Source organism: Uloborus diversus, chromosome 7, assembly GCF_026930045.1.
Source record: "Uloborus diversus isolate 005 chromosome 7, Udiv.v.3.1, whole genome shotgun sequence".
Classification (NCBI taxonomy): Eukaryota; Metazoa; Arthropoda; class Arachnida; order Araneae; family Uloboridae; genus Uloborus; species Uloborus diversus.
Genome location: NC_072737.1, coordinates 57,932,004 through 57,945,818, shown reverse-complemented (window position 1 = coordinate 57,945,818; position 13,815 = coordinate 57,932,004). Strand labels below are relative to the sequence as shown.

Sequence of the window (13,815 nt, the reverse complement as noted above, 5' to 3'; positions counted from 1 at the left end):
CTTATTAAAACAAAAATCACAATCAAACCTGCGCTTTTGATTTTAATATACATGAGTCTTCTTACATTCATAAAGTGGGTCATTTCTCGCTAAGTTTTGGGTCAATCCTCTCTAGTTCTTCGGACACTTGACCCATTTGCAGATTTGAGGGACATAATTTTTTTGTACCATCTCTACTTAGAATTATGCTAATATTTTTAGTTATAATAATGTGAAAACTGGCATACTATCAATTTTTTTTTAATATATATTTTGTACTAACTACAGTGGACGCGATTAATTGAATAAGTGGTTAATTGAATCAGCCACTTTAATGAATCAAAGTGTCAAAAACCGAATAAAATCCAGCTTTATTCAATTAGCCGCTTTATTGAATCAGCCGCTTTATGGATTCAAAATTGCTTAGAACAAATGTGATTTATATAAGCAGCGACCACTGCAGTCTACAAAAAAAGAAAAAAGAAAGAAAAGAAAAGTCGAAAAATTGAGTCAATAGCGACCCTTCCCCTAAACCATGCGTTACAAAAACAAATGAAAGGTTAAGGTAGGAGTTTTTCCTACTGTAGAAAGAAAAGCTTTTGGTTTGATTCTCTTCTTACAATGGGTCGTTTCCAAAATTTTTCAAAGTATTTCTTTCTGACAGAGTATGCTTAAAAACATAGGATCTGACCATTTTTTAAATAATTTGTTTAAAATTAATATTTAAAAAATATATTTAAATCGGTGCGCTTTCATTGTTTACATTTCTTGCCGATAACATTACAAATGGTGAAATGCCATTCTGTGTCACCATCCACAGAGAGCAAAATATTTAATTTAATTCGCATCTTTACTCACGTATATTGGCAACGATATGGTTGAAAGCAAGCGTAGAGCGCAATTTTGATTCGCTTCTTGATTATCATAACGTGGAAACGCGGTACAAAGATGCAACAAAGAGCATCATTTGTGACGTCATCAAGACCAAGCTTGCTTGCAAAATCGGACATTTAAAAAAATTAATTAAAAAAATAACTGTTGGGAAAACGAAAGAATTTTCTAAGTCCTTGTTATTATTATTATTTTTTTTTGCTTATTCTATCAATTTCAGTGACTAAAAGTACTACTTTTGACTGAAGGAAACAACCCCATTAGTGAATCAATAATTAACTAGCTGCAAGGAAATAATAATTATTATTCTTTCTGGAAGGAAGTAATAATTATTTTTACTTCTTGCAGGTTTTTGATTAAAAATATCTTGCACTGGTTAAGTTCTTGGATTTCTTAGAAAAAGTTAAAAGACTATATTTTACGAATATAAAATGCAAAAAGAAGAAAAAAGGAAAAGGATGCAGATTTGTTTGCAATGTAACATTTACCTTAACGTTTTGCAAGACCTAAATAGATTGCATAAATTATTTTAATTTCGTTCAATCCCAAGCGTTCGAGTAAGAAATCGCAATACTAGAATATTGAATGCCGGTACTTCGAGCTATTTGAAACTTCGTAATACCGATAATAACTGATGTAAAATACCGGTATTTTTTGCATTACATGAAAACAATAAATAGTTTTTAATTAAAGAGTTTTCAATTTAACTTAGACATCAACTATTATTTTAAATGTGCATTTCTTTTTCTATAAGACAATGCCAAAAGCCGTATATTGATGTTAAAATTTGGTTTCAAAAACAAGAATTTATAGAAAATTTATAGATCGTCAATAAATAAAAGTAGCGAAAAGAATGCAAAATGATATTTTCATGAATGATGCTGATTTCTGTTCCAGGTGACAATCAATAAATTAGAGGACGATTCTGGTTTTATATTATGCGTGAAAGGTGCCCCCGAGAAAATATTAGATATGTGCTCAACGATTTTGATTAATGAAGAAAATAAAGAAATAGACGAAGACATCAAAAACCATTTTGATGAAATTTACAAGCAACTGGGAGGCATGGGAGAGAGAGTACTAGGTATCATAAAGTTTTTCAAAGGTTTTTTGGAAAATTCAGGAAACAAATAATTACGTTTTAAAAACTCAGAGCAGGATATAAGCTATTAAAAGAATTTAAAAATTAATTTGAATTTTGACATCTAGAATTCAAATTATGTTTTTCGAAATCACGAATGTGTGTGTGTATGTAGGCCTGTGTGTTTGTGTCTGTGTGCAGGCATGAGTGTGTGTATGTGTGTGTAGATGTGTGTATGTATGCGTGTGTGGGTAGGATATGGATGCAACCTGGAGACGGTTTTCGCAAGAGGAGCAGCATCGGGAGGCCGACCGACGGTGGTGCTGCAGAAGGAGGCGGGGGAAAATAAAATCACAAGAATTCAAAACAGTCAAATGAGAACAATAAGCAGTGATTGCTCAAAAAAAAAAAAAAAAAAAAATCTTTTGAATTCCAAATTCTTAACGTATTTTTTTGAAGTTATGATTTTTCAAATATTATTGTGTTAAGGAGAAAGAATAAACTTCAGCATAAAAGAATTTGTACTCTTTTATAATCCACGAAAGCTTACAAAAGGCCGGATAAGGTTGATAATTTTCTTTTATAGATATGTCACGGCTCATTTTCAACATTTTTCGCCAAACTGCTTAAAGCAAAGCGCTTAGTGACTGCTCAAACGTTGCCAAAATCAATATTGCTGAAATTTGAAATTTAATGTTTAATTTTTAAATGAAGCTATTCATTAAATAATACTAATAGTTACATTAAAGAGAAAAAAATCCCCCCCCCACAAAAAGAATTTTTTCATTTAATACATAAAGTTTGAATGTGCTAGAAGATCTATGTAACTGTAGGATCTTTCTTACCCTTTGATTGAAATTACCAAACATACAGACAGCCTTTAAAATGTATGTTTTTAATGCAGCGGTACACCGATAATTTAATACAGTACACCGACAGCCGACGGGCAATGTACCGACAGTCACGTTTAAACGGGTTGTCCGTGTATTGTATGCAGTTCTGCGTCAGCCCTGGCTTATCTGGGGCAACTTACTGCTTATATTGAATTTGTTTCGTCATAAAAATCTTCATTGATCGTTGGAAGTTTGAGCTTGGTGTTGTTCGAAAAAAACATAATGAATAAATAAATAAATAGAGAAAATTTCCGGTCATCATGCCAAGATTTCTTTGATTATTGATGTAACAAAACTCCGAATGCTGAAAAAGTTTTTCGATTTGATGATTTTTATAGTTTATTTATAAGTTCAAAACATAATAAACCTTGAAAGTTATTTCTTTTCTCACGAAGACTAGGATGAAATCACGAAAAGAAGAAGCTTAACCTAACTTTGTTTTCAGAAATATCAAAGAGTAAAAAGTTTTACTTCTTTACAGAACAATTTTCGAAATATTTCCGATCTCAAATCGGTAATTCCATTCGCAGTTTATAGTTTGTTCATATTTTAATGTCCTCATCGAACTTAGACTTAACTCTAGAAACATATTTGACTAAACTTCGATCACAAGAAAGCTATCGTGATTTCTACAATTATCTTAAATTTTTTACCATACAAAAAAAAGCATCACTAAAGTTGATAAAGAACTAGAAACAGTTATAACAGGGATTCTCAAACTTTTCTGACTCGCAGAAATCTTTTCAAATTCTGCTTCTATAAGTTTAACATAAAAGTTAACATAGTTATAAACAATTCTCTGAGTTTAGGAGCGAAGTAAGAACATTACATGTATCAAATAAGGCTAGTTTCCGAGGTTTGTGGTCCTCTATAAGACCGAATTCTGTACTTGCTGCTTGATAGGCTGGTAGGACTTTTAACTGTCAAAAAAAGGGGGGAGGTGAATGTGTTGGACCAAGAAAATGTTCTAAATGAATTCTTACGTGACAAAATTCCGATTTGCTAATATGATAAATGTTGTAATTCGACTAGGAGTTGAGTTCTCAATCCCGGGATGCCATTCAATCTCTTGTTACTTGTTTTCTTCAAAAAACTTGCTTTTGTTCACATGCTTTTAATTTTTTTTTTTTTTGATAATTTCTTCCTGATATTATATCTGTGAGCTATATTCTTTAATTATATAGTTTTAAATGCCTAAGTACGATCATGAAGAATATTGCTCCAAATAATTTCATTTATTTTTCCTCTTTGTCAATTTCTTTCCTATCGAATGTTCTTCGTTCCTCATTGCTTTAACTTTGAATGTAGGGTAATTATGTGAAATTACTCTTTAAGTTTAGAAGTTTCTAAAGTACATGTACTTAAGTGGATTCATAATCGGATAATTTTCATTTCGATTTTAGTATGAATAAAAAACCTTAAAAGATAGCCCGAATTGCATGCAAATTTACAACTTTTAGAAGCACGGATTAATATCGTCTATCCGCACTGCTTGAATTCAAAAACTAGTTTGCTCGAAGCGAACATCAATTATAATTTGTTTGGATACATTTTGAGGCATTAGCATTCTGTGACTTTAATTGGTTTGCAATGTTCAATGCTAACAGTTTGCGAAAAACCGTATCCTCTACATCCTCAATGTCATGTAAGGGTTTTAGCGAACTCTCATGCTAGCATCGTGATACTTGCTTCTTTTACGTGTTCCCAACCCTCAGCATTCAGTTCAAACAGAACCGTCAACCATACTGTCATCACGGATGCGGGACAATCAGGGTTTGTTTTTACGTATATAAGAACAAAATGGTACGAAACAAAAACTGGTAATGAAGACAAACTATTGGTTTAAAAAAAATAGTATAAATACATTTATGCATAAATTATAGCCTACGTCACTCAGTAAGAATGCACCTTTCATGTAGTGAAAGAATTTTTCAAATAGTTACAGTGGTTCCGGAGTTTACCTCGAACATATAAATACACAAAAATCCGCTCTCTCTCTCTCTTTATAACATTAGTATGGATTTTTAAAAAAAATTTAACTTCTTTCATCAGGCTTCGGTGACTACCTATTACCGAAAAACGAGTTTCCAGCTGAGTATGAGTTTAATTCGGAGGAACAGAATTTTCCATTGGAAGGGTTGCGGTTCCTTGGACTGATGGGCATGCGAGATCCTCCTCGTGCCGCTGTCCCGGATGCTGTGGCAAAATGTCGAAGTGCTGGAATCAAGGTATGGATGAAACAGTTTTAGAAGTTTATCCATTGCAGATTTCGTTAAGTGACAGTTGTTTCACTAAATTACGACTGCCAAAGTTGGGTCAGTTAAGTGGGATAATGGAAAACAGAGGCTCTATGTTTTAATTTTAGATTCTTCCCCTTCTTTTGGATGAATTGAGAATTAAAAGTTAATTCACTATGTCCAAGACTGTTTTGAGTGTAATGTGGAGACGTTTCCGAAACTTTAAAAGTATTTTTTCTGAAAGAGCATGTTTAAAAACACAGGATTTAACCATTTTTTAAATATTTGACAAAGTTTAATATTTTTAAAAATTTATTTTCGCAGATTCAATTTCCTATTTTAAGCTTCTGCACATGACATCAAAAATGATGAAGTGTCATTCACTGATGCCATTAGCACGGAGCGCAATAGTTAATTCGCTTCTTTACTCACTTGTACTGGCAACGATACGGTTGATAGCATGCGTTGCGTGCAATACTTAATTCGCTTCTGAATTATCATAGCCTGGAATCGCGGTAGACAGCAAGCGTAAACATTCAGCGCGCCAGTGGAGTGCAAGCCAAAGTTCATCTCTTGTGACGTTATAAAGACTACGCCTTGTTTCGAAAATCGGACTTTAAAAAAAAAAAAAAAAACAAATTATATGTTTTGAAAATAAAAAAATTTCTTCGCTCCATGGTATTTTTTTTTTTTTTTTACTCATTCTATCAACTTCAGTGACTAAAAATAATATGTTCGACTGATGAAAACAACCCCATTGGGTGTGAAAGTTTCGAGTTTAGGGCAGTTTGTAAGGGAATGAAATTGTGTTTATGTTTACCCAAAGGTGTTTTCTTTTGCCCCAAGGACCAGGGGGTAAATGGAAGAGCATCATTTATTTCTCCATGAGGTTGATGTAGCTGTATAATCACAGTATACACAATCAGTTTAGAAGCCCAAGAAATTCTATACGAACGCTCAATATGTGACCCATAGGTCGTATGCGACCCGCTGAATCCTCCAAATGTTATGGTAAATCATTTAGGAAGGAAAAACGCATTCAAAAAATTGAACTATGCGCTTCATTTATGTAAAATACACACAAAAGTGTCACTGACGTTAAAATTTAATTTTTCAAAAAAAAAAAAAAAAAAGAAAAGAAAAGAAAGAATAAAAACTTGGTTGTTTCCATTCACCACATAGTACAGTATTTATGAAGTAACTTTAAACAGCATAAATGCACATTAAAAATACCTGATAAGGTAAAATTTATAAATAAATACTTTTAGCAATCCCTCCCGTGACAAGTACGGCTAGTTTGAACAAATAACTACGCATGTATGAACTTGCTGAAGGAAAAAAATGTAATATCCCTAAACTTTAAAAAATAATGAAAAGACATTCAGTAAATGCCAAAAGTGGGCGGATGTCTTTACATTTATTAGCTCACTTCTATTACTTTGGAAAAGGGTTCTTTCTACCTTCAAAACACCTTGTATGCAGTTTCCAGCAAAATTTAAGCCTTTTCTGTTTTACTTTTCTTTTATTTTACTCAAAGTTTAACATTTATGTTTTCACCATAACAAAATGTGTCAAATTTGAAAATGGTATTTATTTTATAAAACATTAAGATATAATACAAATACATACATTACACACGCAATTATTAAAACGTTTGCAAATGTAATTTATGCTTCAAGAAAAATTAAACCCCATTATACACGACTATCATATTCGAAATAAATTAAGGAATACCAATAATGCAAAATAATTTAAGTAAGGAATTCCCAGATTAATTTTCTCTCCAATGTCTTTAAGACCCCGGTACAGAGAATGCAGCGAAATCAATATCGGCACAACAAAAAGCTAAGCGCCCACATACTTCGCACGAGAAAAGTACTTTTACAGCGCCATGAAACAGGCCCGACTCTACGATGGAGATGGAATAATTAGAAAGGCTTTCTGAGAATTCTTGAATCGAGAGAAAGAATTTCAAAAGAAAAGTGGAGTGTTAGCGTTCTTTTCGAACGACAAGGAGTGGAAAGAAAATTGGCGGCACCGGGGGAGATAAAAAGGGGGAGGTTTTCATAGACCAGGAGAATTGTTCTTTTGTGAACCCTGCAATTGTTTCCAGCTCTTTCGTTTTTTTTTCTTTTGAAAGCAACATTCGACGAATAAGTTACTGACGCAGCATTCGAAGTTTAAAGAATTCGACGCTGTTTTACAATGTCTTGGTCATAAAATGGATTGGGACTGTTTGTATAAATTATTGATTCCGAGAGAGATCGTAAAATCAAGCAGGCTGTGTCGACGAAGAGAATAAATCCCTTTCTAAAATGGCTTAGATTGTTTCAAGGAGACCCCCTTGTCTGTACCTTTTGTTTTAGAGCAGCTAAGCAAGTTATTGCTCTGCAAAAAGCATTAAAAGTTTGGTGCTAAAATACAAGTTAACATCTTCAGTTTTGTACCTCAGAGCCAGAAGGACGTAAGTCACATTATTGTAGTTTTACAGCAGGTAGAAAAAAACTTTTTTTTCTGGCGCATGCAAAGGATGGAACGGGCGCTCTTTTAATTCTGGGATAAAATTGTAAAGGATTTTTAAAAATAATTACGTTCAAATGGCTCGTCGAAATAGGCTTCTACATTCAATGCACCAACAAACGGAAAATCTCAATTTTTGGACTTACTTCAGTCTGGCTCTGAAATGCAGAGTTTCGAGGTCCGCGTGCGTGAATCTCTCTTCTTTGCCTCATAAAGCATTAACCATTTATAGTTCTACTAGCGGTACCCGCACGGCTTTGCCCGTAGTAGAAAATTAAAAGGTCACTTGGTTCGCCTGTATATTTACAAATAAAGAGTGATGAATTTTTCGCCAATTTGCTGTGTCAATTTGCTCGCCCATGTTACGGTTTCACGTTATGGTAATTTGTTCCTCCACGTTATGATAATTTGCTCGGTAAGTGGGCTTAAAACTGGAATAGAATTAGAACAGAATTGAATTTTCGAAAAATCGCTTCCAGGTGCTCAACCCTATGCTACGAACTAATTTTCTACTAACTTTCACGAAAATCGGCCGAACTGTCAAGGCGCTATGCGCGTCACAGACAGAGATCCAACCAGCTTTGAGATGATACAAACAGAGGGCAGAATCATGTCAAAATTATGTTTGAAATAACTAATTGCTTTATTCTATTTTTCAAAATATTTTCAAGTGATAATGATTTTTTCAGTGTCATTAAGAGAGACATGACGAAAATAGATATAGCTTTGAAAGCTATCAGTTTGTTTAAAGAAATTGTTCTCGTTACCTAATTTAAATTCCTTCCAGAAGATTTTTTTTTTCTTTCCTTTCCTTTTCCTTCTAAACTTATATATTTGTTCTGTAGCTCATAGCCTAACTAAACAATTTCAAGCATTAATTTTTTTTTTGATAATGTCACTATCACAAAAGTCTGCTTGGTAGTCAGTACTTTCTTTACTAATAATAAAGCAGAAAGTCTCTCTGTCCGGAGGATGTCTAGATGTCTGGATGTCTGTAGGATGTCTGTGACGCGCATAGCGCCTAAACCGTTCGGCCGATTTTCATGAAATTTGGCACAAAGTTAGTATGTATCATGAGGGTGTGCACCTCGAAGCGATTTTTCGAAAATTCGATGTGGTTCTTTTTTTATTCCAATTTTAAGAAAAAAACTATCATAAATTACAAAATCATCATAACGTGGAACCGTAACATGGGCACAAGCCAATTGGCGAGATACGAAATTATCATAGCCTGGAACTGTAACGTCGGTACAAGCCAATTGGCGAGAAAATTCACCATACATTATTTGTAAATATACAAGCGAACCAAAAGACCTTTAATTTTTCTATTACGGGCGAAGCCGTGCGGGTGCCACTAGTAAAGAATATAGTTTTACCGATACAATATTGTGACGGATCCGGTGCGACTTCCAACTTTCTTGAAAGGACGACACAGTTCTTGAGAGAAACACAGGGGATTTATTTACCCTACGCACAGGAAAGATCGTTGACAACTGCTAAATTAATCATCAGCAATTAAGCAAATAACAATCAACACCGTAAACTCAACGGTTACACACGTATTTACATCCAAATAAGCAAAAATACAGCTCAAAAGGCTTCACAAAACAGAGCAATAAATGCTCTCCAGCGTACCGCTGCAACGATTCACAAGCAAAAACTAACTCCAGACTGACTTTTTATCATGCGACCGCTATTTTATAGACATCGAAAGAGACCTCTCAAATATTCCAGAAAATGCTACACCGTTCTACACTTTCTTATTTCTTTCCATTCACAAATTTTATCTTCAGAAATGAGGGGCCCGTATACTTCAGCCGAATGTACGGGGGCTGTATATTCATGTATATTCATTACAAGAAACTATTTACAGGTTACTTTGCTACAATAATTTTAGATGAAAGATAATTTAATAAACGCCAAATTTAACTAAATTACGACAAATTAATCACAAAAATAATTACTACTTACAGAATTTGTAACAATATCAACAGATCCAGAAGCTGTTAATAACAATGCAAGATTTACTTCATAAATATTTTTAAGAATTACAGAATCATTAAAGTGACAGCACAAACTTTCGTTATAGTAACACAGAACAGTGTTACCATTGTTACAATACTTAACCAGTGTACCATACTTACTACTTAAGACAGAAGTAAATGTGTTTCATGAAAATTTAAATTCTGAGCTAAGTTAATGAGTACAATTTTTCTTCAAGGAACAAGTAAATAAAAGTGTTCAGGTAAGTTATACAGTGTAGTTAAGACTAATGACTTATTTCGGATTAATTAACCGTATCACAAAATTTTAGCACTGCACAAAATCTATTATGAATTTTCTCATTCTGAATTACTTTTTCTCCAACGGTCTAAATAAAGTAAGATCGGGAAAAAGTTTTTTAAAGGAACACTGGTATAACTTTAAGTAGTAAGCTTCCAAAATCGAAAATGAAACAGCAATGCATTACCTATTCGATACACAAAACAAAAATTTTAGTTTATTGTATCGAGAATAGCTACAAATAATAGTCATAATGGTAAATAATTTCGTAATTGTTTATAACACTTAGGATTTGAAAAAAAAAAAATCATAGTTTACTTTCTGTTCATAAATTGATTTTTATTCTCGACTTGAGATTAGCTGAGCTAAAGCTGTTTGGGTGAGCGAAAGAAATTTTTTTTTTCAAGGAAGACAGGCACTTCGCAACATTTTTAGTATATCTGCAATTTTTGGAATCAATACCGCACTGTTAAAAAAAATCCTGAAATTTTACTTTAAAAGTTACTGGCATTCATGTTGCCATTAACTTTTACCGTAAAATCCTATTTTACTGTAAAATTTTACGGTAGAATAAGCGAAAGTGAAAAAACGCAAAATGCGAGCAGCAGGGGCCCGATTTTGGGATCTTCGTATTGACATGCGGCTTTGCTCAACACCAAAAATGTTGAGACACATTGAGTGAGGGGAAATACGGTGTTGCGTGCTTCTCACTGTAATTCACGTGGTGTATCAATAGTAATTTGTTTATGTACTGTAAACACTCCACTTTACAGTAATTTTTACCATAAAAGTTTCCGGAATTTCTCTTTAATTGAAAAAACTGTTTGTTAATAGGGTGCATAAATAAAAGTCTTTTAAATAATGTCCATATGTACTTTTATAACAAAATCGTTTGCGTAAAACCAGATGAGAAACAACGTGTACATCGAATCAACTCAGATAGTATAGTTATTAATTTGAGAAATCATGGCATCATAGATCTTTGGAGATTAGTACCATTTAATTAAATCTCCTACACCCCAGCCCCCTTTAAAAGACGCTTTGAACAGAAATAAAGAGTATACATTTTTTCGTTCTGCTTTGTCTATCGTCTTTGGGAGTTGGTGCACAAAGTATATCTTAGTTCCATCTCTCTTAAGCAATGTTTAATAAACTCTGCTTCGTGAGTTCTTCGATGATTACTCAAAGGTTCCGCGAAATTTGTGTTTATTCTTTTAATTAAAATCTACGAACGCAGATCAGAGAGAACATCAAAATGGATTGTGAATTAAAGACCGATTTACAGTCAATGTGCGACAAGCAATTATGTCAGTACAAGAACAAAAAAATTTTATTGAAACGACATTTCATAATTTTCAAGAATTTTTGTGTTATTTTTTTATGACAGGGGAAGTACGATTTGAAATCATTTTCATTTTAACGGCAAGTAAACCATTTTTAAATGCTACATACAAAGTATATCTTAGACCAGTGGTGCCCAACCTACGGCCCCCCTTTCCTTTTTTTTCTTATATATATTTTCCTCCTCCCCCTCATACCATCAGTGATCTGTTCCATGTTATGACCCTATACCCTCACACCCGGCAAAAGAGCTCACACTCTCCACCGAAGAAAAATCATGATCCGTATCCGTAACCTACGGCCCGTGGGCCCCATCCGGTCCACAAAATTGACCCATGTTACCCGTTGGTTTGCTCAATTTTACAAAACAAAAATCCCGATTTGTCATTACGTTACAAATTTGAAGACAAATATTGAAACATTGGTACTGAAAAACAGATGCAAACTTTGCTTTAATAAAATCAGCATCTAATAATGGTATAATAACAATTCTCGGTTTAACATTATTTTTTCTTTTCCATATTATCTAGAGCAATTTTAAAATTTTATGTATATTTTGGCCAGCGACAACCATTTTAACCCCTTCAATCGGAATTACGAAATACTTAACCAAATACGTTTATATGTGGTACACAGTGCACTATGGTAAAGAATATCTTATAGGCAAATTTCAAGTTTGTAGGTAAAAAATTAAAGGAGTTATGATACGTCCAATATTCCGGACTAAAATTTTTGAAATTAACATTTCTGATAAAAAAAACGATGGAATATCAAACTGCATTGTAAAATTTTCTCCAAACAATAATAAAACAAAATAATACGAACATGAAATGGTTAATAAGAAATTAGATATTTAATAGGGAAAAAAAAACCCTCGCCTTTGCGACGAGAATCCATGGTTGAAAAAATGAGTCACTCTCTATCTCCCAATCCCAATACGTTAGTGTTGTCAGTCTCAAAACGAAAAATTCCTTCATAGAAGCGGAATGTAGAGAGTAACTGCAAAAAATCAAGTAATTTAATCAATTATTAAATGAATAGCAGCTGTTTAAAGCTCATGTCCAATATACCGGACGCCAGGTCTGAAGGGGTAATATAAAGTGCGGCCCTCGGGTGAAAAATGGTTGAGCACCACTGCAAAAGAAGGTAAATCATGGTTTCCATGAAAAAACGAGCTGATGTGTGCATCACCTGACTTCCTTTTACTCCAATTTAATGTCATTTCCCCATTATTCGCTATTTTAATGTGATTCAATATTTATTCTCTAAATATCACCAACAATGGCCAAATTGAAACCAAAAAAAAAAAACTCCGCCAAATTTGTCGCCAAGTTGGCGAAAAAACTTGGCGACCAAAAGACTGGCGATATATCGCCAAGTGTCCGACAAATTATAACGCCACTTGAGTTTACATCGAAATTAACAATGATTTCCCCCCAAAAAGGTGCAAAAGACCCCCTTAGGAACATCCGAAAGCAACCAAAAGGGGAGGTGCACAACTAGACCCCACTACGAGTCTATGTACCAAATTTCAACTTTCTAGGACATACCATTTTTGAGTTATGCGAAAAACATACGCACATACGCACATACGCACATACACACATACGCACATACATACAGACGTCACGAGAAAAGTCGTTGTAATTACCTCGGTGATGGTCAAAATGGATATTTCGCGTGTCTATACATTCTTAGGCACTTTTCCGCATGTGGTCGAATCGAAAAAAAAACTCAACATTCATTTGGGGGTGAGCAAAATGGAAATTAAGGGCGATTTTTGAGTGAAAATTTTTTCGCGAATACAATACTTCCTTTTTTGTAAAAGGAAGTAAAAAATTGGATAGCAAAAAGTGTTTCGCTTTTCAAAGAAATTAAGAAATACTGCTCTTAAGAATCTAAAATTAGCACTCTGCAATCAACTAATGAACTAATGTGTTACTTTGTTTTCTGTCTCAAAACCAAAACAATTAAATTATCTTAAAATTCTGAATCTTCGAAAATTTTTCCAGCAAAGAATATCTTACGCAGAGATCGATAAATCAAGTTAAAATTTAAGCAGAAAGTTATGCTAGAAACTTTGAGTAGAATTGAGTAAATTTCTCGAACTGAAGAACATTGACTGGCAAATTAACGACGAACGCAAATGTAGCATTCTACGTGCTTCGTTTTCAAATCGTTTGGGTGTCTGAAAGCTGTCAAGAAACTTTCTTAGTATACGCAGGGGACACATTTCTGAAGAAATCGTATCCACAAGCGTTGAAGGTTGTCCGGTGTTTAAAGGATTGGGAAAGAAAATACAAAACTTTGCTTTCATAATTGCTCGTTATTCTAGCAGATTTTGGAGTAACATCACAGCGATCATTTCACAAAATCTTCAATGTGTTCTATCAGTAAAGAAATAACTTTGCTGAGAGATGTCTAAGATTTTTTTTAATTACTTTTTTTTAGCAGAATAGTTTCGAATTTGTTAGAAAATTTCGCGGCAATTCTTTCCTTGAGATTAAAAAATTACTCATTACTACACCTTTCGAATTCAAGAGCACTTGAAAAATTCGTTGAGCGGGGTGTTATGTATTTTATTCAATTC

The 13,815-nt window shown here is 33.6% G+C and overlaps 1 protein-coding gene across 1 annotated transcript in view; it reads left to right on the top strand.

Moving 5' to 3' along the window:
• The window catches only part of LOC129225928 (sodium/potassium-transporting ATPase subunit alpha-like), a 208,825-nt gene that overhangs the window by 142,819 nt on the left and 52,191 nt on the right, over positions 1–13,815 (top strand). The window contains exons 10-11 of the mRNA XM_054860469.1: positions 1,768–1,954; positions 4,897–5,072. Of these exons, the coding sequence (XP_054716444.1) occupies positions 1,768–1,954; positions 4,897–5,072 (363 nt within the window). The remainder of the gene's footprint in view (positions 1–1,767; positions 1,955–4,896; positions 5,073–13,815) is intronic.